Source organism: Astyanax mexicanus, chromosome 13 (genome assembly GCF_023375975.1).
Source record: "Astyanax mexicanus isolate ESR-SI-001 chromosome 13, AstMex3_surface, whole genome shotgun sequence".
NCBI lineage: Eukaryota > Metazoa > Chordata > Actinopteri > Characiformes > Acestrorhamphidae > Astyanax > Astyanax mexicanus.
This window is the reverse complement of record NC_064420.1, coordinates 45359394-45383994: the sequence shown is the minus strand read 5'-3', so window position 1 is coordinate 45383994 and position 24601 is coordinate 45359394. Positions and strand designations below refer to the sequence as shown.

At 39.2% G+C, this 24601-nt stretch overlaps 2 protein-coding genes across 3 annotated transcripts in view; one reads left to right on the top strand and one right to left on the bottom strand.

Moving 5' to 3' along the window:
- si:ch211-225h24.2 (uncharacterized protein LOC564539 homolog) overlaps positions 1–20221 on the top strand; it is a 29960-nt gene extending 9739 nt beyond the window's left edge. The window contains exons 2-4 of the mRNA XM_022676824.2: positions 8126–8173; positions 13513–13628; positions 19618–20221. Of these exons, the coding sequence (XP_022532545.2) occupies positions 8126–8173; positions 13513–13628; positions 19618–20059 (606 nt within the window). The 3' untranslated portion in view covers positions 20060–20221. The remainder of the gene's footprint in view (positions 1–8125; positions 8174–13512; positions 13629–19617) is intronic.
- The window catches only part of fbxo25 (F-box protein 25), a 61549-nt gene that overhangs the window by 9943 nt on the left and 27005 nt on the right, over positions 1–24601 (bottom strand). The window lies entirely within an intron of this gene.

The window sequence follows — 24601 nt, the reverse complement described above, 5'->3', positions numbered from 1 at the left end:
ATTAAATTCAAGTAACAAAGTAAACGAGTAACAAAAATATGAACACCACACAAGGGTTAAGAACAGATTAAAACACAAACGATGCGAACAATGAGTCACAGGCCTAAACATCAGTGAATTAGGCTACAAGAATGATGTCTGAATGACTTTCCTCTAATATAATATAATTTAACATGGTTTAATAATATAAAAAACTTTTTAAACAAACAAACGTTTTAATATTGAGCTTATAGTCCATGTGTAAAAACACAAAAAAACGGTTTAATTTGTTACTTAGCTATGTTGTGATTATCACGTCATAGCTTTATATAAAATAAAAACATCATTAAAAAACAGATGCTTACGTCACACACTATTTTTCTCAGTGTCAGTTCAGGTCAGCAGTATTAGTTCAGAGATTAGTTCTTGGTTTGTAGTTGGAGTTGATCTGAAACCCCTCTGAAACGCTGAGTGTTGGAGTGGAGCTGGATTGTGAGCTTGGCTGGGTGCGGACCCCCGCAGTGCCGGGAGTTCAGTCTGGTTCAGGCGGTGTGCTGAAAACTGGCCTTGGCAGGGCCTCAGTGTCCTTCTTCCCAGCATGCCCGGCTCTGTAAACACACTGAGTCTCAGCTGCGACAGAGAGCAGCAGGCCTCGGGCTCCACGTCCACAGCTCTAATAAAACCAGCAGTTCTGTTACCAGCACTTTACCACTCACTTCACTAATACTTATATAACCAACTAACCAACCAGACTTAAATCCGGTGTCCCACCAGACCTGACACATTCTACTGTTTCTATACATATATATATATATATATATATATATATATATATATATATATATATATATATATATATATATATATATGCTTTTTGACAAAAACCTTGTATCTTGGTCATGGCTGGACAGAACTCAGACATACACACAGGTGCAATAAAATACGTTATTAAATAAAGCAGATGGCAAAAGAGTAGTCAGAACAAGCAGGGTCAAAATAGAGTTTGGGTTCTCTGCCCGAACCTGACCCGAACTCTGGCTGGGTCGGGCCGATATTTCCCACCACTTTCTTCAGGTCGGGCTCAAGAAAATAGTCTGCTGCGACGTAAGCGTCTGTTTTTTAATGCTATTTTTGTTTTATTAATTATAGCTATGTCGTGTTTATGGCATATTTATATTTACCAAGCTTTTGCGTAAAAATCACAATATAGCAAAGTAGCAAATCAAAATGTTGCACAAGTGTGCAGTTCACACTCCACTTGCAGTGCAGTGCAGTGCAGTGCATAGACTTATTGCTGTTTTTTGTGTGATTATACATAGACTTTTTTCTATTCTTAAACCACGTGTTTTACTCTTTTGGAGATCTCTTCTTAATAAACATTTTCTTAAATAATAGGTCTATGCTTCTTCAGTGTTGCAATGTTAATTAACATCATTCTAAACAGATTTCGCTCATTTAAACAGCCCTAAAATGTTTTCAAAAAGCACAGTTTTAACGCTCTATACTTACTAAAACAAAATTAAAAAAAAATTTAAATCAGGCTTGGGCTCGGGCTCAAAATTACAGTGTATGGGGTGAGTCGGGTCGGGCTTGGGTAGAACGTGGAAGTGCTTGGGCCAAATATGTTATATCCTGTGAGTCAAGCTGAAGAACAAAGTGTAGAGATTGCAGATTTCTCCTGGATGATTTCCCTCAGCCAGCATGTGTTTATTTACCACATTTACCAGTAATTTACCAAATCATGTGTTGATTAATATGATGAGAACTAGAAATAATAACTCTATTAAACTCAGATGAGGAGGACAGATTAGGAGATGTTTTTTTTATGGAAAACAGGGCTGTAAAAGCTGTAACTGCTTTTTGTAAATTTGCTGTTTGTATTTATTGTAATGGTGTAATGTGTTTTACTGAGATAATGAACACTTACTGCACAGATAAGAAGCTTTTTCTTCTTTGCTGAAATTCCCCCAGGTGCCTAAAAACATTTGCACAATACTGTGTATATGGTTGTGAACAGGTGTGATCAATATTCTGGTGATTGACTTCCTGGTGGGGCCGTGTGCAGTGACTTGTGAGTGATCGTGTGAGGGAGTGACGTCAGTGTGTGGTGCTTTCTGGGTATTGTAGTCCGGAGGCTGGAGATCGCATGTAGAGCTGAGTGTGGGGAAGAGAGGCGTGCATTCAGCGTTAGGCGCTACAATATTTAAAATGGCGATTTTACAGAAGAAACCTGAAACCCTGTCATCATCAATCCTGAGTATTGAAGATCAGGGTGAAAAGAGGATAATAATAATAAAGTATGCAGAGAAACAGATACAGAAATACAGTCTGTAATTATTATCCTGTATGATCAGTGAAGCTGAAAAGTGGGGGCGCGCTATTGCGCATTTACAATGTAAGACGCACCCCTGCCTGGCTCCATGAAAGTGTGACTTTTTTTCACTTATAGCACAGTTTGTTCGACGCCAACAAATCAGCATCGGGTGTATAACAAGTATGAGATTATTTTAACTGGTATTTTGGTGACTGACTGACAACAATGGCGACGGCACGCTCTAAAGATGACCCCAAGCGTACAGGCCGCAGCAAAGCCACCGCTAGCCATGTGGGATCCACGACGCCACCAAAAGCTGACATGGAGGATTATCAAAGCAGCGAGTTTAGTCCAGATTTACTGCGAAATATGCTTGAGACAATGAAAAATGACATCTGCGGTCGAATAGATACATTGGCAACTGACTTGCGGACGGACATTGCCTCAGTTAGGCAGGAGCTGAAATCCACCATTGAACCCCTACAGCAAACGGTCAACGCTCACAGCCGCACCATTCGAGACCTGGAGCAAGCTTGCTCTGGACATAGCGATAAGTTGACGGAACTTGAGGCTACTGTACAATCACTTGATGCCCAGGTAAAATCACTTACAGAGAAGTGTGAAGATTTGGAAGGGCGATCGAGGAGAAATAACCTCCGCTTAGTTGGGTTGCCAGAGAATACCGAAGGATCAAAACCTACAGACTTTGTGGCGCAGATGCTTAAAGATGTGCTGGGGCTGAATGAACCACCGCTGCTCGACCGTGCCCACCGCACTCTGCGACCTAAACCAGCAGAGGGGCAAGCACCGAGGCCCATGGTTATCAGAGTGCCTTACTTCCAAATGCGCAACGAGATTCTACGCCGAGCTGGTGAGCTCTCCAGAGGTACACCTTTGTTGTTCAAGGGGAATAAATTCTTCATTTTCCCTGATTTCACTACTACCGTCGCTAAGAAACGTGCAGCCTTTACCGAGGTCAAGCGCCTGCTACGTTCGTGCCCTGGGATAAAGTTTGGTCTGATGTTTCCAGCAACCTTAAGGATTACTTTACCCAGTGGTGCCACACACAAATTTGACAACCCGGCAGAAGTCACAGACTTTATCCAAGCAAATGTGAAGGGAGTAACTTCACCTGCAGCTGGAACTTGAGTGCCTAACTTACCGGAGAAGCTATCCACACTACACCTTACTTCACTTTTCTCAGGTAGAATTGCCCGAAAACACCTGTTCGTTTTCAGACTTGTATAGTGTGGCGTAGTTTAGTATGGGTATTTTTCCCTTTTTTTTCTCGTTTACATACTGTTGGCTTTATTCTAGAATATATGCTTGTACTGTGCACACAGTTGTTTTCATATATGTCACATTGTTCGGACCAGGGCTGTTTGAGTTCGACTACAAGTTAGTTGCGCTGAGTTAGAGTAATGTTAATGGGAGGACTGCGGATATCTTTGTTCGATGGATGTCACTGCAGTATGGGGCGGGATGTGTTTGTGTGGGTGGGTTGGGGTTGGGGGGGGGGGGGGGGGTTGTTGGGGTTGTGTCGGCCAGTGTGCATGTTACTTCTATTTGGTCAAGTTTTTTTTTTTTTTTTTTTTCTTTTCTTACCCTGCAATCGTTGTTTATATATATTAATATTAAGCGGAGAGCCTTCATTGCAATTTTTATATCCACATACGCAGTTAAGCAGTTATGAATCAACCTGGACGCATTCGATCAGTGAGAGATACGATTACATTCACTAGCTGGAACTGTAAAGGTATTAATAACCCAATAAAATTCAGTAAGGTGCTTGGCCATCTTAAGGGTCAAAACGCACAGGTGGTTTTCCTTCAGGAGACGCATTTAAAAGTATCTGATCACAATAAGTTAAGGAAAAGATGGGCTGGCCAAATGGTGGTAGTAGTATTATTGTTGTGTGTACATGCTTACGAATATATGTGTATGCATACATGTGTATAAATTGATTCTGACAAAGTAATGTTTTCCTTTTTTTTTCCCCCATTTCTTTGAAAATCAATAAACAAATGGTTGAAAGAAAAGAAGCTGAAAGTGGATAATGGGTTTAAGTTCAGTTAGGTTGGTTATTGTGTTCAGTGTGATTCACTCTGCTCTTTCTCAGTGTGTCAATAGAACGTCTGTTATAGAGGAAAGTGTACACCTCCGTCCTGCACTCGTTCCCTCTGTTCTCTACCACTCTCTCGTATTGTGTTTCACAGATGGGGAGAGATGAATGGTTTACACTGTTTTCTCTGTTCAGCCTGGAGAAAGTGGAATTAGCCTTCCGCTAGTTCTTAAAAACGGCTTTAACCTCTGTGAGCTCCAGTTAATTCCCCCTCAGACCCCTCATGTTTAGAGCTGTTACACCCAAAGAAAATCATTTATTTCAAAAATGAATTATGTGTTAATTTTTCTAAGTTCTATTTAAATGTAAACCTATAAAATAGCCATATCAAAAACAAAGTGCCTGTCTATTATTGTGTTGGGTCCAACTGATGAAACCAAAAGATCTGTAACCCAGGTATGGACTCCTCCATACCTCTGAAGATGTTCTGTGGTGTCGGACACTAAGCCTCTCATACAGCTCTGGAAAAAAATAGGAGACTACTTCACTTCAGTTTCAGAATCACTTTCTCTGATTTTGATATTTATAGTTAAGCAATTAAGCTTGGTCACAGGCCAGATATTTTCCAAGCCATTATGTGGCAGTCCACAAAAAAAATTCTGTTTTGGAAAATGAAGTGTAATGGGATGAAGTGTTACAGACTTGTAGCTCTCCAGCCCAGAGGGTTCTTGAACCCAATTGCATTGCAGTACAGTTGAATTCAAAGCAGGTAAACCCAAGAAGAAAAAAAAACAAAAAAACACACTGCTTCGAGATCAAACCCGTGTCGTCAGGGTCATGGTCCAATACACTACCGCTGTCCCGGCTAATGAATTGGGACACGGCCGGTAATAAAACGCCCTTATAAGGACATAGGGAGCCCGAAAATGGGCGGAATCTAAAGTCACGCCGAGCGTGACAGATAGAGACAGAAAGAGGGGAGGAATGTAAACAAAAGCTCATCAGAGAAGCATTTTATTTTATTTTATTTTTTCATTATCGTTTATTATAGTTCAAACACCCTCACGTGCCAGATGTTTCATGCTTGCGGGCCACATCTGCCGACCCCTGGTCTATACTATACTATACTATACTATACTATACTATACTATACTATACTGTACTCGTGACTGCACTGCTAATGGTGGCTTTCTGTTTGTGTAACAGCATTTTTTGTAGTTGTGTTTTTGAACACGGTCTTAGTAATCCACTGAATCATGTCTTAAGGAATCATTAACAGATTGAATAGCTGTAAGGACCGAGTTGTACACCTTGTCTTGGTTCTCAGAAGACCAGCAGTGCTGTTTTTCCCGAGGAACAGCTCTGTTGACTTTTAGGAGCATTTTCCACGATAAATCAGGGGAAAGTGAGCCGAGCAGAAGGACCAGGCTGACTGACTCTACAGCCTGGGAAAGTCCCCAGCGTACCCTCGCTCACTCTGAGGATGATAAGCCATATCAGAGTTCAGAGGCCAAATCACTCTGAATGTTTGAAATATCTCCTGCTTTTTCATCTTCTCCTCCCCGAAGGGTTCAGGGAACATTCAGGCTGGGATCTTTCTGTCTGTCGCTTCTATACTTCCTTCAAAAGTACATTCAGTCGATAGGAAAGTGACTGAGCTTTATGTTAACATCGATACGACTATGTATAGCATGGACTCCACAGTTCCATTCTCTTCAGTTCTGTAGAAATTAAAGGTCTCATTCCATCATTTTTCATTCATTTTTTAAATGTCTAGTTGTGGTCTCAAGTACAAATGAATGAATATCATGTGAGCCATTTTTTTGTGAAAAACAAAGTGCTCAGGTGTTTCTATTTAGCCCTGCTTTAGGTCACCGAATTAGTGGTCTCTGAAGAAAGACAGGATTTGGGCTCTAGCTCAAATTAATGAATATTCATGCATGCAAATATATCGCCTCTAAAACCCAAGAACAAAATGTTTTCAGAGATACAGCCTCAGTTATAAAGCTATTACACTGAGTGCTAGATAAAGTTAGCCCTTAAAATTTACTTAACATCTGACTCGAGTGGCCCCGCGGCTGAGAAACGTTATCAACGCCTCGATGTGGACAGAGATTATCCACCGTAATGGGCAGTTTTGCCACGTTGAAGCCCCAGAATCCACTTTATATTATAAAATCTGACACAAACAGCGCCGGCTTTGACCGGTGTTCTGTCGAGTTAAGCTGCCTTGTCAAACTGTGCTTCTCTAGTGTTTATTTAAAGTCTTGGTAAAATGCAGAATCAACCGGAGATCCGATTTAAACCTATAGTTACACAAGATAGCTAAAGTTATCTCTGTAAATAGAGCTGTAAGCTCCTCCTTAGCTAATGAGCTTCAGCGCTGCCTGTGAGTGGTCCTGAGCCAAGGGGGGCGAGGCCATGAAGTCACTGGTTTCTTTTCTTAGCTACTACAGACAGTGGAGGCTGAGAAACAGTTTCATGTGCAGCATCATAAACAACTCAGAGAGACCTGCTGTATTTCACAAAGAACAAGAAAAAGTGGATTTTAGCGAAAGGAGACTTTTAAGCTAAAATTGTGATATGCCATAAAACTTCAGGGTATACTATCGTTCTTATATCGTGCTTCTCTTTCGTACCCACAACACATCTCTTGGTGCAGCTGTGCAGCTATAGGTGCAAAAAAAACAGCAAAAGCAAACCACCTGGCTTTTTTTCCTTTTCTTTTCATCTCCTCGACCTGAGCATGAACTTCAGACCAGCTGTTTGCTCTCTCCAATCCAGCAAAAGATCCATATGATCCACCTATTAGCTGCTATTGCATCCATTTCCCTTTATAAAGCTACGAGTCTTCTCTCAAATATGAGTTTTTTTTGTCGTTGTTGGTGAAGAAGGAGACGTTTATACACGTATCAGTGTGAGGCGCATGTGAGGCGTTTCAGGGACAGATTCGTTCACATTACACACAGATACAGATCACTTATATTTGTGAATGTGAACCGTCAAAAATTTGATGTAAGCAAAAAATCAGATTTGAGCAATGTGGATTGTAATGTGAACGTACAGACCAAGACAGCAAGTCTTTGTGATGCATCAAGAGCCACGGTATCCCGGGTAATGTCAGCGAGATACCACCAAGAAGGACGAACCACATCCAACAGGATTAACTGTGGACACTGTAAGAGGAAGCTGTCTGAAAGGGATGTTCAGGTGCTAACCCAGGTTGTATCCAAAAAACATAAAACCACCTTAGCTTAAGTGTCTAATAGGCAACTTTCTGGGTGTGGAGTCATTAATTTGGGACGGGTGTGAAAACTCTTAGCGTGGTCCGAGTTGGCTGGACCTTTTGGCCTTGAGGCCTCACATACAGCGTACATATGAGTCACGGGCAGGAAGTGGAAGACATCCTTTAGCAGGAAGCAGTAGATCAGAGTGGCTATTATTGGTGCTATAGTGTGAGAGGTGGGCTGTGATTGGATACGGTGCTGCAGGTTGAGTGCAGCAGTGGGTCATTGTTCAGCGAACCTCATTGTATGGGTTTCCTCTGCAGACTGAGCGGAGGAATTAACGGCCGTGTTGACCGGAGCGGCTCTCGGATAGCTTTATGAAGTGTGGAGCTGAATGATCTGTGGGTGATGATAACCCCTCCCACAGTCCACGGCCCTCTGTTTATAATACTTAACTAAATATATTCCGCCTGTTACTAGGACCTCGTGTGTGTGTGTGTGTGTGTTTCCTTATTGTGTTATTCACTGGCTTCTGCTTTTCAGGATAAAGAATCGGAGGGAACAGAGGAAGTGCTGAGCCCCTCAACAAAGGTAAACACACACACACACTCATCCAGTAGTCGTACACAATAGCTAAACATTCTCCGGGTTACAGAATCAAGAATTCCCCGATAGAGAAGAAACACAGTGTGACCATTCCAAAAAATGTGTTGTACTCCAACCCACTACACACTAGATACCTAATTTATTCATTTTTTTATTCATGATTTATTGAAGCACTGAACATTTTTAATATTAATCCATTTACCACAGCAGACATGGCTTCCTTAGTACTGCTAATTTAGTCATGAATTTACCTTAGTAGTAGTAGTGCTTTTCCAATCACAAATTTCCCTCAACAAATAAGATAAGCTAAGTTAATCCACTAGCATCACTATCACAATCATAACATTTTAAGAAATACTTTTGGTTGCCAAATATTCAGTGCATCTATATCATACACTCTATACTAAACCACAGAACTCTATACATTCTACACTGGTCTAACAAATAAGATAAGCTAAGATAAAGCCGCTAGCATCACTAGCCTAGCCCTGTACTGCTCGAATCTATAAGCTGGAAACTGACAGTTTGTAAATAAGTAGATGCTGAAAAGTGAAGCTGAACATTTTATTTAATGTTATTCAATTCATACAAATAGAGCATAAAAATGAACTTAAACCTGATGTTTCTCGGCTCTCCCTGCCAGATCCTTCCCTCACTGCCTGCCAGCTCTGTACACAGCAGTGCTCTGATATACAGGACTGCGGGTTTTACTGTAATTCTTACATTCTAAGAAATATTTTTGGTTGCCAAATATGCTTGGTTGCCAAATATTCAGTGTATCTATATTATACACTCTATACTAAACCACAGAACTCTATACATTCTACACTGGTCTATAGGTAGTGCTACGCTCACTAGTGATCATTCCAGAAATTTGCTAGTACTCCAAGCCAGTACACACTAGATGCCTAATTTATGAATTTTTTATTCATGATTTATTGAAGCACTGAACATTTTTAATATTGATACATTTACCACAGCAGACATGGCTACCTTAGTACTGCTAATTTAGTCATGAATTTACCTTAGTAGTAGTAGTGCTATTCCAATCACAAATTTCCCCTAACAAATAATATAAGCTAAGTTAATCCACTAGCATCACTATCCTAGCACTGTACTGCTCGAATATATTGTAAGCAGGAAACTGACAGTTTATTTAGTTTTATTTAATTCATACAAATAGAGCATAAAAACGAACTTAAACCTGATGTTTCTCGGCTCTCCCTGCCAGCTCCTTCCCTCACTGCCTGCCAGCTCTGTACACAGCAGTGCTCTGATATACGGGACTGCGGGTTTTACTGTAATTCTAATATTCTAACCAGTTTTCAGCCTCTAAACCACAGATCTGTATACATGTATACATTCTACACTGGTCTATAGGCAGTGCTACGCTCATTAGTGACCATTCCAGAAATTTGCTAGTACTCCAAGCCAGTACACACTAGATACCTAATTGATTTATTTTTTATTCATGATTTATTGAAGCACTGAACATTTTTAATATTGATACATTTACCACAGCACACATGACTACCCCAGCACTGCTAATTTTGTCATAAATATACCTTAGTAGTGCTATTTCAATCACAAATTTTCCTCAACAAATAAGATAAGCTAAATGATGTTTCTTGGCTCTCCCTGCCAGCTCCTTCCCTCACTGCCTGCCAGCTCTGTACACAGCAGTGCTCTGATAAATAGGACTGCGGTTTTAACTGTAATTCTAATATTCTAACCAATTTTTAGACTCTAAACCACAGATCTGTATACATGTTTACATTCTATACTGGTGCGTAATGTCAGGCAGACAATTTACAAAATGTTGGCCTGTTAAGAGGTTAATCTTCAAGGATATGAGCAGTGATGGGAATAACAGCGTTAAAATAAACTGTGTTACTAACTCTATTATGAGTAATCTAACTAATTACTAATTTTTTTTTTTTTTTTTTAACTTCGTGCCTACAGACAAAGGCGCAAGTGTGTGTGTGTGTGTTTGCGCTGTGTGTGTGAGTCTCAAGGTAGGGGAGGATGAGACAACCACCTAAGCAATGATTGGCTAAGTTGTAGTAAGATTACGTCTTCAGCCAATCAGAGAAAATAGGTGGGTGGGTGTTTAGAGCGCATGCATAGTGGCGGGTGTTTACAGACACTATTTCACACTCACTGAGGTCAAAGGTAAAAATGTGCAGGTCAAGTTCACATTATGTCCCCAAAGGAAAAAAACTCTATGCAGGGAAGGAGTGGGCAATATGGCTCTAAAATAATATCACGATATTTCATGGTATTTTCACGATAACGATACTTTTGGCGATATGACCATTATTATTTAAATTATTTAGAATTTTATTGTTGCATGCAAAATGATATGGCTGACTGAGATATTTAAAAAAATATATATATATTTTATCAGATTCGTAACAGAAGTCAATGATCCAAAACGTCATGATACTAGTAATGCACTCCAAATATCTACAAATATCCAGGATTAAAGTAAAATAAATGATACTGTACAGATATAATCTGTATCTAGTAGATATATAATGGGTAATTAGAACAATGTGAATCTTTCTTTTGCTAAATTCAGTAATTGGGGTGGGTAATATGGCACGATATTTCAGGGTATAATATCGTTCACGATATTATACCAATTTTTTGGCGATGTTATCATGTACGATACGATATGGCACACGATATGTCGTGCGCTCTATTCATCAGGCTTATGAAACTCGCTCTGAGTAGGTGGGGGGGGGGGGGGGTTACAGGGGCGAGTAACACAAAAGTAACATAAGTAGTTACTTTTACTGGTAACTAGTTACTTTTATAGTGGAGTAATTCAGTTACTTTTTTTGGAGAAGTAACTAGTAACTATAACTAATTACTTTTTCAAAGTAACGTGCCAAACACTGGCTATGACCTCTATGGCCTGATGATGTATAAAAACAAGTGTGTGTGTGTGTGAGTGTGTGCTGAGTGTGTAAGTTGGGTTTTTTAAAGATATTTTCAGTGCTGGAAAACAACTCAGCACAAAGGGCTTTGGTTTATAATGGGCTGAGGAGCAGCTAACGAAATTAACCACATGCTTTTACCATTTTAGTGTTTGGAATGTGTGTGGTGAGTGTGTTACGCATGACATACCATTTCTGCATCTGTTCCACACACACACACACACACACACACACATTGAGAAAACACAAATACAAAGCCACTTGCCTCTCTCTCTCTGCTCATCTTTTATCAGAACTCTCTATCTAATTGTGCTTAAAACATATTGAGAAGTGTCTAAGTATGCTGTAAATATACAGATTTATGTACTTAAAGTATATTAAAAGTACATTATTATTATGCTTTCATCAAAAGTTTGAAAGTAAACTTATAATATATAGTGTATTTAAATAAATAGATCTACTATAAAGTACACTTTTAGTTTAATGTAATTCAATATACTTCTAAAATACTTATTTCCAAATATACTTTTGTACATTTTTAAGAAAAGTGTGTTAAAAAAAAGCTGTCACAGTAGTTCACTTAAAGTACAACAATGTATCATGTAACTTTTTAGAAAGTAAATTAAATTACTACTACCAATTAAAAAATATAAAGTAAATTTGTAACATGCTAGAAATTGTAGTACAGTATACTAAAATATATTTTATACCCAATGAAGTATACTAGAAGTGTACTACTTACATAAGACAGCAACAAGAAGCATATTTGTACTCTAATGTAAATAGATCACATATATTTAACATATATTCTTAGTACATTTCTAATATTCCTGGTGTATAATAAATAGTGATACAGTTGTAATACTCATTATTAAATGTATTATAATTTTACTGTAAGCATATTTAAAATATGAAGTAGTTTAAATGTTTAAATGTTACTTAAGTATATTTAAAATAGTTCCATTTTAGTTCAGTTAAGTACACTTAGCACAATTTAAGTAAGACTTTTTGTACTATTTGTATACTATAATTAAAGTATAATAAGTACAAAAAAATAAGTTGTTCCATTTTATCACTCTTTAAATATACTGATTAATAATAAAGTGGCTACAAGAACACTTTAGTGCACTATAGCATAATAATGCTTAGTATACTTTAATCTACTTTTTAGAGGGGGGAAAGTGAACGATGGGCTGTGGAGAAATAAGACTGTAATCAGTAAAGTGAGGAAAAAAGTGTGTTAAAGGTTTTCTGGCCTCCATAAGCTCTAAAGCTGGCCTGGTATTTTAAATCCAGAGCTGCTTACAAACTTAAGCAGGAGGGCGTCTGAAGGAATGTGACACCCGGCCAAGTGCAGCCCCCTCTCCATCCGCAACAGCACCAGCACACTCGTTTTTAACACAGTGTGAGGACGTAGCATTGTTTTAGACTACAATAATTTATTGTGGTGACGGACAGTTCTGGTGGAAACAGGAGAGTTGAGGTGCACATTGAATTCTGCTGTGATTTGATCAGCCGTGGTTTTATGTTTTTTGGATGCAATCCGGGTTAGCACCCGAACATCCCTTTTAGACAGCATCCTCTTACAGCGTCCACAGTTAATCCTGTTGGATGTGGTTGGTCCTTTTGGTGGTATGCTGACATTACCCAAATACAGCATTTGTTCATAGCAGTATATTATCTGGCTAATTAAATCAGATTAAACTGCGCTTTATCAGCAGTTTGGCTTAATTTAAAATAAGTATGTTTGATAGCTGGGTTTGATCGAGACCAGGTCACTTTATCACCACCGCTTAACCACTTAATGATGATGTTTTACCTTGAATTTACGAAATTGAAAACCTCTGGAATATGATAAAGAGGAAGATGGATGATCACAAGCCATCAAACCAAACTGAACTGCTTGAATTTCTGCACCAGAAGTAATTGAATAAAGTTATTCAAAAGCAGTGTGTAAGACTGGTGGAGGAGAACATGATGCCAAGATGCATGAAAAAAACTGTAATAAAAAAAAAAAAATCACCAAATATTAATTTCTGAACTCTTAAAACTTTATGAATATGAACTTGTTTTCTTTGCATTATTTGAGGTCTGAAAGCTCTGCATCTTTTTTGTTATTTCAGCCATTTCTCATTTTCTGTAAATAAATGCTCTAAATGACAAGGTTTATTTGGAATTTGGGAGAAATGTTGTCTGTAGTTTATAGAATAAAACAACAATGTTCATTTTACTCAAACATAAACCTATAAATAGAATTTAATAAAGAGAAACTGAGTGTGCAGAGAAACAGATAGAGGACTGCAGTCTGTTCTCAGTGTGCAGTGCTGTACTGATAGCGTGAGAACCTGCGATCGCTCCACTGAACCTTTCATTTCTCCACAGGACTCCAAGATTAAGAAGGTCAGATCAAAGAGAGAGAGAGGAGACAAGAAGCTGTTTCCCTCGCAGGACGACGAGCACTTCCTGCTGACCGGAGTCACTCTGTCACACCGGAGAGGGTGAGCAAGTTTAACAGAGCCAACTCATTAAAAGCTCACTTATTAAAAGCTTTATTGTATCATCATATTCTATGGAGGTGCACATCGAGATACACACACACACACACTCTTTAACACAAGGCCATGCCAAATGTCATAACATAGCAGTATATAAACTAATATTTATCAAATTCCTCTGCTGAGAAGCTCTGAACACGTCCAGGTAGCTGCACTGCTAAAATAGCAATTCGCCTAAGTCAGAGTGCACCTGGCTTCTGAAAGGTAATGGCAAGTGACATGCTGATTGGATTATAGCACGCAGTATACAACAGTATAGCAGTATATAAACTAATATTTATCAGATTTCTCTGCTAAGAAGCTCTGAACACGTCCAGGTAGCTGCACTGCTAAAATAGCAATTCGCCAAAGTCAGAGTGCACCTGGCTCCTAAAGGAAATGGCAAGTGACACACTGATTTTATGGTTTAATGCACGTCACACCCAAAATACACCTATGATTAATTAACCCTTGTGTGGTGTTCGGGTCTGTGGGACCCGTTTTCATTTTTCATCAAATGATACTAAAAAATATTTTTTCTAACTAGCATTGGCTCATTTTTTGTGAAAAACATATATCAAAACACATTTTCGATAAACACCCCCCCCCCCACACATTTATATTACATACAGTATGTTTGGCCAAGGGCTAATAAACATTGCTTCATTTGTAAATTTGAAACTAAACAAATGTTCTACTCATATCTTGAGTTTAATTCATTTTCTTTTACATTTTATTAAAAAAACTAATAAAAAAAGAGTAGCACTTTTTGAAAGAAATGTAACATAAGAAAGGTAAAGGGCAAATATTAACCATGTAAGCTGTTTATATTGCTTGCAATTTAGGTGAAGCAAGCATGTGTAAAGCATTTTAATGTAAAATTGCAAATACAAATAACATAGTAAACCAGTAACAAAAATATGAACACCACACAAGGGTTAAGAGGTGCGGAAGGTGTACTTTTCCCATCGTTACAATAGCAAAAACAAACCAACTCTAGGGTCTCTAGTCTTGGATTAAGCAGCTTTTTGAATGGAGATTTTCCATTGGAAGGAGAATATAGTCTAAGATTGGGGCCATATTTTAGCAATCGTTAGTGCACCAATCAATTGCACATCATGCAGCTGGATTTAGGGTGTGTCACTTTATCCATCGTACCGACGGGTAAAGTACACCTTCCGAATCTCTTCATTAATCACGGGTGTGTTTTGGACATAACGTGAAAAAAAAATCAGTGTGCCAGTAGTCATTTCCTTTAAGAGTCGGGTGAGCTCTGACTTTGGCACGTTCGTACCTTAACAGCGCTGCGCTTTTGTACGTCTCAGCAGAGGATACTGATCTGCATGTTAACGCTGTGAAGGTACTCCAGCAGCTCATTTAAAGGAGCAGCAAGTTTATTTTATTCTTTATTCTGTTTATTATTGAGTTAAAAGTCGAGTTTACATGCTGCAGTCCGTCCGTTTGTGTGTGTTTAATGATGTTTATTAGGCGGCTGACTGTTGACTGCTGTCAGGGTTTTAAACAGTCAGTGGCGCACATGTATTTCCTGCTGCCAAGATAGAAATATGCCAAAAATGTACTTGAACACACCTCACTTCCAGACCACCACACCCTTTAATGTAGTTTTATATTCCTAAACTCTGATGCTATTTTAACAGTGCAGGCACAAGGCGTAAAAATAGACTGTTGGCAGGGTGTAAGATAGCAACGAACATTATGACACACCTTGCGCAGCGTGTACGATTGTGGGGAATGCAGTGAAGCTTTAGAAATAGTTTGGAGAAGTGAAGATAAGCAGAAAGTGAAGCAGCATTTTTGCTCAGAGTTGTAGTTGCCTGGTACAGCTTGGCAGAGCTGCAGTAAGATAAGGATCATAGGAAGCAGAACTCGAACAGGCATCTCCCACAGTTCTGGTCACACACTGTGTGTGTTGCCAGTATATTTCATAAGAGCAGAATTCTAAAACAGTCTAAAACAAGGAAGGGAGAAAGAAGAGGTACATTTACAAATAGCATAAAGCATATTCCATAAAATCAAAAATATTCAGTGCAGTGTTGATATAATTATTAAGTTATTTACCATCAATCACAAAATAAATAAAAGTTTATAGGAGTATATATATAAACATTATAGAAGCATTTAAAAGCCAAACCATTCAATTTCCAGAGCATGTAGTCCATGTACGTAAGCTAAGCTGCAGAAGCCCTGTGATTTGAATTTATAGTATTTGCAGTATTAAAAAAGCAACACATATGCATATATTTGCCCATCCAGCCTGTAACAGTTTATCCTGAGATAAGAGTAACATGGGACAAGCATGATTATTAGAGCAGCAATAAACAACATACCAGATACAGCAGGTTAGAGGACACACATAGGCTCAGTCCAAAACAGAGCAAAAGGGCAATGCAAAGGAATAGTAAAAAAAAAAAAAACAGGGCCTACACCAAGAGAAGCTAATGAGCAAAAGGGCTAAGCTAAAAAAAAGTTCAAAACGGAAAAAAACTGGTTGGCAAAAAAAGAATACAAATTACAAAAGAAACGCTGCATAGAAAAACTATGAAAATCAGTTCAATACTCTACAACGAGGAACAGAAACAGAGGGGTATTTATACAAGGGGAAACAGGAAATGGCAATTGGAACACTCACATGATCTGGAGAGTAGAGCGCAGGTGCATACTGGGAAATTTAGTCTTTAAAGTGAGAGCTAGAGTCCAGAGTCCAGGACGGCCAGACAATACCTCTTTAAATGGGAGAGTGTTGATTCGAATCCCAGTCATGCAGCTTACCATCAGCTGCCGGAGTCTGAGAGAGAGAGCACAATTGGCCTTGCTCTCTTTGGGTGGGTACAGTAGATGGTGCTCTTTCCCCTCATCACTCCAAAGGGTGATGCCGATCAGCACAAGACTGCATCTGTGAGCTGATGTATCAGAACCGAGTCGCTGCACTTTCCGAACTTCCGAACTTGCTGTAATGCTGCATCAGCAGCAGTTCAAAAAGAGGCGGAGTCTGACTTCACATGTATCGGAGGAGGCATGTGCTAGTCTTCACCCTCCTTGTGTTGTGGGGGATATACAGATGAGTAGCAGTTAAACAGGTGGGACAATTGGCCTAGCTAAACTGGGGGACATGGGGAAACAATTAGAAATAAAAAAAAAAGCGTCAAGGAAGATAGTGAGAAATATACTTTTTTGGTAGCCAAATTTTCAGTGCTTCCCTGAAGAATGTATAATTTGGCCAAAGGTGCCCGAACTTTTTCAAACATCTGTAAATACCATCAGTAACGAAGGTGTCTAAACTCACTCCATCATATGAGTCACTGACTCCGAATGGAAACCCCACCCTGAGTCTTACACCCTGTCCTTCCTCACCAAGCCGTGGAAACTCCTTCAGCTTCATACATCACCTTCCTGCTCACTGACCTCTGATTTATTACTGTCCACTGCAGGATAAGAATGAGCCACATATATATATAGCAGTAGAACAATAGCGGCGGAGGCCTGGTGCTGCTTTTATGATGAGGGTAATGAGTTGTTTTTGGGTCATTTTTAGAATAGTATTAGTTCATATCAGGTTAAAATTAGGGGTGGGAAAAAATATGATGAATTGATACTGCGATATATTGTATGTTGTTCAATTGCAATACAATATTTTTATAGAAACTTCCTTTTTTAGCCCTATCCGGACAGGATTAGTGTCTCAGGGGATTCTGGGGTAAATTCCTCTTTTATGAAGGGGGGGTCCTCTGTGATTTTATATTTCCGTCTGGAACAAGCATGTACGTGTTTTTCTCAGACGTCCTCTGAGAAAATTACAGGCTGAATTATCTACTGTTTTTTGCTGAACTCCGTGGTCCTCCGGTAATTTTAATCCCATCCGGATGCACATCTCTGAGTTTAATCACCTCGCGTTTAATAAAATAGCTATTTGTCCACTTCTGTGCACCGTAATTACACTTTGGGCACATGTTTCCACTGAGATCCATGTAAAAACAAAGCGAGTGGAAATGGAGGAGCTACTGAACTTGATGTCATGTGACCGAGAAAGCCTAAAAAACTCAATGGTCCTCCCGTTTTATGAATTGTAGTTTGGATGCAAGAGTTTTATCACTGAGTAAGTAGAAATGTGAAATATTTTTCACAGATATCCCCCTGAAAAATGAATCCCGTCCAGATTTACTTACTTACTAAAGTTACTGCCCTAATACTCCAAATGGTGGCGCTATAATAAAAAGAATATGGTAAAAGAATACTGGTGGTGAAATTCTGTGAAAGCAGGGCGGGGCAGTACAGGGTGCTCGTGGATTAGGAATGGCTATACGGTGTGGATAAGAGAAGGTTCTCTGTAGGGTGATGGAATTTTACAGGTTCTGTAAGTTAAATGTTCTTAAGCTTAAACTCCAGTCTGATCTGATTAAGTGTATTAATTCTCACATAGCTTTTATTCTCAAAAAATGAGTGCAGTAGTCTGTGGGTGGGTAGTCTGAGAAAGTTTAGGGTATTCTAAATGTGGTTGTATAGGGTAAAAAAGGAGTTTGGGGTGGTAGTATGGTTTGTGGTTCTATTGGGTAATATAGGGCAGTATAGTAAGTATAGGGGGTGGTATTGTAGTGTAGTCTATAGTTGTATAGGGTAATATATAGGGAGTATAGGGTGGTACTAGGTATTCTATGGCTGTTTAGGGTAATATATAGAGTGTAGGGTGGGAGTATATGGTAGTCTAAGGTTGTATAGGGTAATATTGGGCAGCATAGTGAGTATATGGTGGTAGTATAGGGTATTCTATGGCTGTTTAGGGTAATATATGGAGTATAGGGTGGGAGTATATGGTAGTCTATGGTTGTATAGCTTGAGAGGATAGGGTATTCTATGGTTGTATAGGGCAGTATATGGAGTATAGGGTGAGAGTATAGGGTATTCTATGGTTAGATAGGGTAATATAGAGCAGTATAGGGAGTATAGGGTAGTCTGTGGTTGTATAGGGTAATATAGAGAGTATAGGGTGGTAGTATAGGGTAGCCTATGGTTGTATAGGGTGGTAGTATAGGGTATTTTATGGTCGTATAGGGTAATATAGGGCAGTATATGGAGTATAGGGTGAGAGTATAGGGTATTCTGTGGTTAAACAGGGTACTATAGGGAGTACATGGTGAGAGTTTAGGGTATTTTATGGGCGTATAGGGTAATATAGGGCAGTATAGGGAGTAAAGTGTAGCCTATGGTTGTTTAGGGTAATATAGAGAGTATAGAGTGGTAGTATAGGGTAGCCTATGGTTGTATAGGGTGAGAGTATAGGGTACTTTATGGTCGTATAGGGTAATATAGGGAAGTATAGAGAGTATAGGGTGAGAGTATAGGGTGTTCTGTGGTTACATAGGGTAATATAGAGCAGTATAGGGAGTATAGGGTAGTCTATGGTTGTTTAGGGTAATATAGGGAGTATAGGGTGGTAGTATAGGGTAGCCTATGTTTGTATAGGGTGAGAGTATAGGATATGTTATGGTCGTATAGGGTAATATATGGCAGTATAGGGAGTATAGGGTATTCTCTGGTTAAACAGGGTACTATAGGGAGTATAGGGTGAGAGTATAGGGTATTCTATGGTTAGATAGGGTAATATAGAGCAATATAGGGAGTATAGTGTAGTCTATGGTTGTTTAGGGTAATATAAAGAGTATAGGGTGGTAGTATAGGGTATTTTATGGTCGTATAGGGTAATATAGGGCAGTATAGGGAGTATAGGGTGAGAGTATAGGGTATTCTGTGGTTAAACAGGGTACTATAGGGAGTATAGGGTGGTAGTATAGGGTTGTTTGTGGTTGTATATGGTAATATAGGCTGCTTAATTTTTATACACATTTTCAAAATTCACAAAAACTTAGTATTTGACTCATTTTAACCCTTCTTACATTATTAACTCTCTGCCACTTTTTGCTGCTCGTGTCTCACTCAGGTCAGCTAAGAAGATCCTGGAGGAGGAGAAGAGTAAGCCGCACTCGGAGAAGGACCGCGTCCACTGCCTGTGGGACAGCATCACCATGACGATGAGACAGATCACGCCCAACCGCAAGCTGGACAAGATGGAGGGCTGGGAGCCACCCCAGCTGAGCGGAGAGGAGGGTCCGGGGGAGGGGCGGAGCGAGGGAGAGGGGAAAAAGAGTGACTCTTCTACTCTTACCTCTCCGTTGTCTCTCTCGCTGCCCGGGTCGCTGAGCTTACCCTCGTGGGCGGGGCTGGGCGGGGCAGAGGAAGACTCTTCTCGCTATTCCAGTCTGACCGAGCCTCAGGCGGGACGTCCCGTTCAGTGGGCGGCTCGGGCGCGGGACAAGCTGGCCGCCGTCCGCCGCCGCAGCCCTGGGGGTCTGTCTGAGAGCTCGTGGGAGGGGCTTAAATGACACGTCCGGCCTGTTTTGAGACCCAGCTTTGATGAAGTTCATGGGATTGAAACTTTTGTTTGATTCGCACTCAGGCTAGTGCTTGCAAGTGAAGTAAAGTGAATTGAACAAGGAAAGGGAGCGAGTGAAGAGAATCGGGATGCGCCCCTTTTTTTTTATTTTTTATTTTATTTTTATTTTTTTTGAGTGTACTTGATGACTTGGAGGTTTATCACCAGACCTTGGGAGTCAACTTTTATTGTTTTTTAAAAAGCTAAGTTAGTTTTTATTCTTGTTTTTAATGTTGAAACCAAGATGCTGTACTTTGTTTTGCCTTGAAGTGCACACTAAGCTACTTCACTCTATGTACCTGCTGCCTTTTTAACCAGGGTCACATGACTGTGGCACTGAAACACTGGTCAAAATCAACACCATTTCTGGTGTAACTAGTTTATTATTTAATGTTTTGTGTCAGTTTTTAGGGCTGGACCCGAATATTCGGGTATTCGGATATTCGCTGGTTGAGTAGGTATTCGGTTTTTAATTTTAGTATGCGGATATTCGTTTTTTTTTCCTTTCCTGAGCTCCACCTCTCTCTAACATCACACTTCCGTTCAGGTTAATGGCGGTATAAGAGAGGCAAAATCCCGAGAAGCTCAGCTATTTGGAAGCATTTGAAATTGAGTCTAGACAAAATAAAGGCAGTGTGCCCAATATGCAGTGATGGTATAGTTACTTTGAAAAAGTAATCCGATTACTGATTACTGATTACTCCTTTAAAAAGTAACTTAGTTACTTTATGGATTACTTGATTTTAAAAGTAACTAAGTTATTTTACAAGTTACTTTATTAGTTACTATCAGCAGCTGCAGACACCACCTCCCGCCGCCTTAACATAAAAATTATAACCAGTTTTGCCAATACTCCCTTTATTGGAAAATGCATTTTTAACAGCAACAATGTATCTCTAGACATTTAAAGTTGAACTATTTCCTGAAAAAATAAGGTTTTTTTTTATAAAATTAAAAGACCATTTCTTTCTTGATTTCCCTTAACATAAATACTTGTTTTTATAAAAATATATAAAATAAAGAAAGTCTTTCTTGACCTGAAATATTTAACACTGTAAAACTGAACATTGAAGCTGTTGTTCTCTGCAGGGCAGCAAGGAGCGTTTTATAAAATAAAACCGTGTATATGGTCGAGGCCAGGGATCACATATATGCGGACTGCGGTCCGGGTCTGGATCCAGACATTGTCCAGTGCGGACCCAAACCGATAAACTACTGAAAAGGGTTTCATTTTAACAGAGTTCATTTAAAGCGTCAGAACTTTTCTTGTCTTTACGGAAACTTGCAGACCAATCACGTGTGGTGTAAAATCTTCAAACACTCTCCTCGGCCAATCAGATCTGTGCAGACTGCTGCCCTGGCTAGTGAATTGGGACGCGGCTGGAAAAAAAACCTTTATAAAGAGATAGGGAGCCCGAGAACTGGCGTCATGTATAGCATTAAAAGTAATGTTATACATGATAAAAACTTGCAGGCACTTTGAAACTGATTTATATAATTAAATGTAGGGGGTAATGTGGGAACACTAGGGTCTAAATCAGTTACAAAAAAAATAGCCTACAAGAATGATGTCTGAATGAATTTCCTCTAATCTAATATCATTTCACATGGTTTAAGAATATAAAATAATTTCTAAACAAACAAACTATTTTATATTGAGTTTATATCAATTATAATTTAATCCGTTTTTAATCCATCTTTATAAAAACGAATATTCGAATATTCACTACCAATCAGTGCCGAATATCCGGAGCTCAAAATACGCTATTCGGGCCAGCCCTAGTAATATTATATATAGATGATTATCGTCGCTGTCGTGCAAAAACCTTGTGTCTTCAAAATGGGGATTTTACAGGGAAAGCAAAAAAAAAAGGTCTTAAGTTTTAATGGAAGTCAATGTAAAAAGTAATTTTGAAATATTTAACTGGTATATTTATCATGAAATTTGGTGCCAAAGTAAAGGATTTGTTTAGCTGTTTGTTTAAAAATATGCCAAAAAGAAAAACGCAACAAAAATAAAAATCTGCTAAAAGTCACGGGACAGGAGAACAACCATTTATCATATCCTGTGACTTTTGGCATATTATCTCATGGAAGTTGAAGAACACTGGACTGAGCCAGGGGGTGTTTGTGTGTGTGTGTGTGTGTGTTGGGGGGGTGGGTCTCCAAAAGTCACTTTTTTGATGGCATGGACAATTCTAGCCAGACACCGCCGGTCACCATCTTCATCATTAACTACCCACTGCACTGCACTGCGCTGCACTGTCCACTGTGGGTGGTAATATTAGCCTTCTTTAACGTATTTCTGGTAAACATGTGACACTGTGTATTGTGTGAGGAATGTTAAATTCATTTCCACCTTGCCATGAGCATGTTGGCCAGTGTTTAACATCACTTATCACAAGATAACACCTCGAAAACTCCCAAGCCTGAGGTAACAGCTCATGATCATGAAGTTACTACATATTGCTTATTGCATATATATCCTATGACTTTTGACATATACTGTACATGTATACAAGGGTTTTGCCTGACATCAATGATATGTAAGTATGTATAAAATGCAATCAGCCTTAATCAATCGACCAATCAATAAGTGCTTGAGCTCGAGTGCCCCGCCTGCTTGCCTTAAGGCTGTGTGCTTGTTGCACAGCTGCAGACAGGGTTTTATTAAGAGACTACTGTGCCTTATCGTTTCTGAAATGAAGTGGTGATTTAGGGTATATAGACATGTAGATGTAAATGTGAATGAATGTAATAGCATTGATTAAATGGTAAAAAGTAGACTGATGAATATTAACGCTTTTAAATGACACCTGACTGTGAACACTGCACAATGCTGTACCTTCACTGATTCTTATTCATGCTGTAAACCATACCCGATATAATGAAACTATGTTTTTTAGGAGGGCAACAATCCGAGAATTTAAACTTCTAAAATGTTGGAGCACCATCACAGAGTACTGCAGCATTTACACTGACATGCCCTGTCTCGTGACTTTTGGTATGGAAGCTAACAAATGCTTAATCAAACCCTTAAATTCAGTGTTTTTTTTATTATTTTAAAACTCCTAGGGTGATGTGGATCAGCACAGGCGTCTGTGAGCTGATGTATCAGAACCGAGTCGCTGCGTTTTCCTCCGAGTGTTAGAGCTGTGATGCTACTCAGCAATGCTGTTGTGGCCTCCATCGTGAGATTGTTGGTTTGAATCCCAGTTTTGCAGCTTGCCATCAGGTGCTGATCGAGCCCTGAGAGAGCACAATTGACCTTGCTCTCTCTGGGTGGATAGATGTTGCTCTCCCCCCCTCATCACTCCAAAGGGTGATGTCGATCAGCACAAGGCTGCGTCTGTGAGATGAACCGATTCGCTGCACTTTCCATCGAGTGTACTGTGATGCTAGTCAGCAGTGCTACATAAACAGCAGTTCAAAAAGAGGCGGAGTCTGACCTCACATGTGTCGGAGGAGGCATGTGCTAGTCTTCACCCTCCTGGTGTTGTGGCATATATATATATATATATATATATATATATATATATATATATATATATATATATATATATATATATATATATATACATACATACATACAGCTCTGTAAAAAATTAAGAAGACCACTTCAGATTCTGAATCCGATTCTCTGATTTTGCTAAATGTTTGAGTAAAATGAACATTTTTGTTTTATTCTATAAACTATGGACAACACTTCTACCAAATTTCAAATAAAAATATTGTCATTTATAGCATTTATTTATAGACGTTTTTTTTTTTGTTTACAGAGATCAAATAATGCAAAGAAAACAAGTTCATATTCATAAAGTTTTAGAGATCAGAAATCAATATTTGGTGGAATAAACCTGTTTTTTCTGCATCTTGGCATCATGTTCTCCTCCACCAGTCTTACACACTGCTTTTGGATAACTTTATGCTGCTTTACTCCTGGTGCAAAAATTCCAGCAGTTCAGTTTGGTTTGATGGCTTGTGATCATCCATCTTCCTCTTGATTATATTCCAGAGGTTTTCAATTTGGTAAAATCAAATAAACTCGTCATTTTTAAGTAATTATATTTTCCAATGCTGTATGTATATATATAAAACAAGAGATCCTTACACCCCTACATGCCATGAGCCTGCTGGGCCAGTCTTCAACCTCCCTCACAAGATACCACCTCACAACTTTGGCATGTCAGTGTATTTCTGTACGGTTCCGAATGCATGAATTGTCTGCAGATACTGATACTATAATTCTGATGTACTTGTTCATCCCCCAATATGACCTGAGACAGACAATGTCCTGGACCTGAACACACTAAACCAATGATTGTACATGTATGTTATTTGTATTAGTTTTTATTGCACATGTTGCCTCTGTAGTGTAGGGGGGGGGGTGTAGTGTAGGGGGGGGGGGGGTGGTTCAGAAAGCAGGATTTCAGAGTAAAGTGGGACAATCGGCCTAGATAAATTGGGAGAAAATGGGAAATAAAATAAAAAA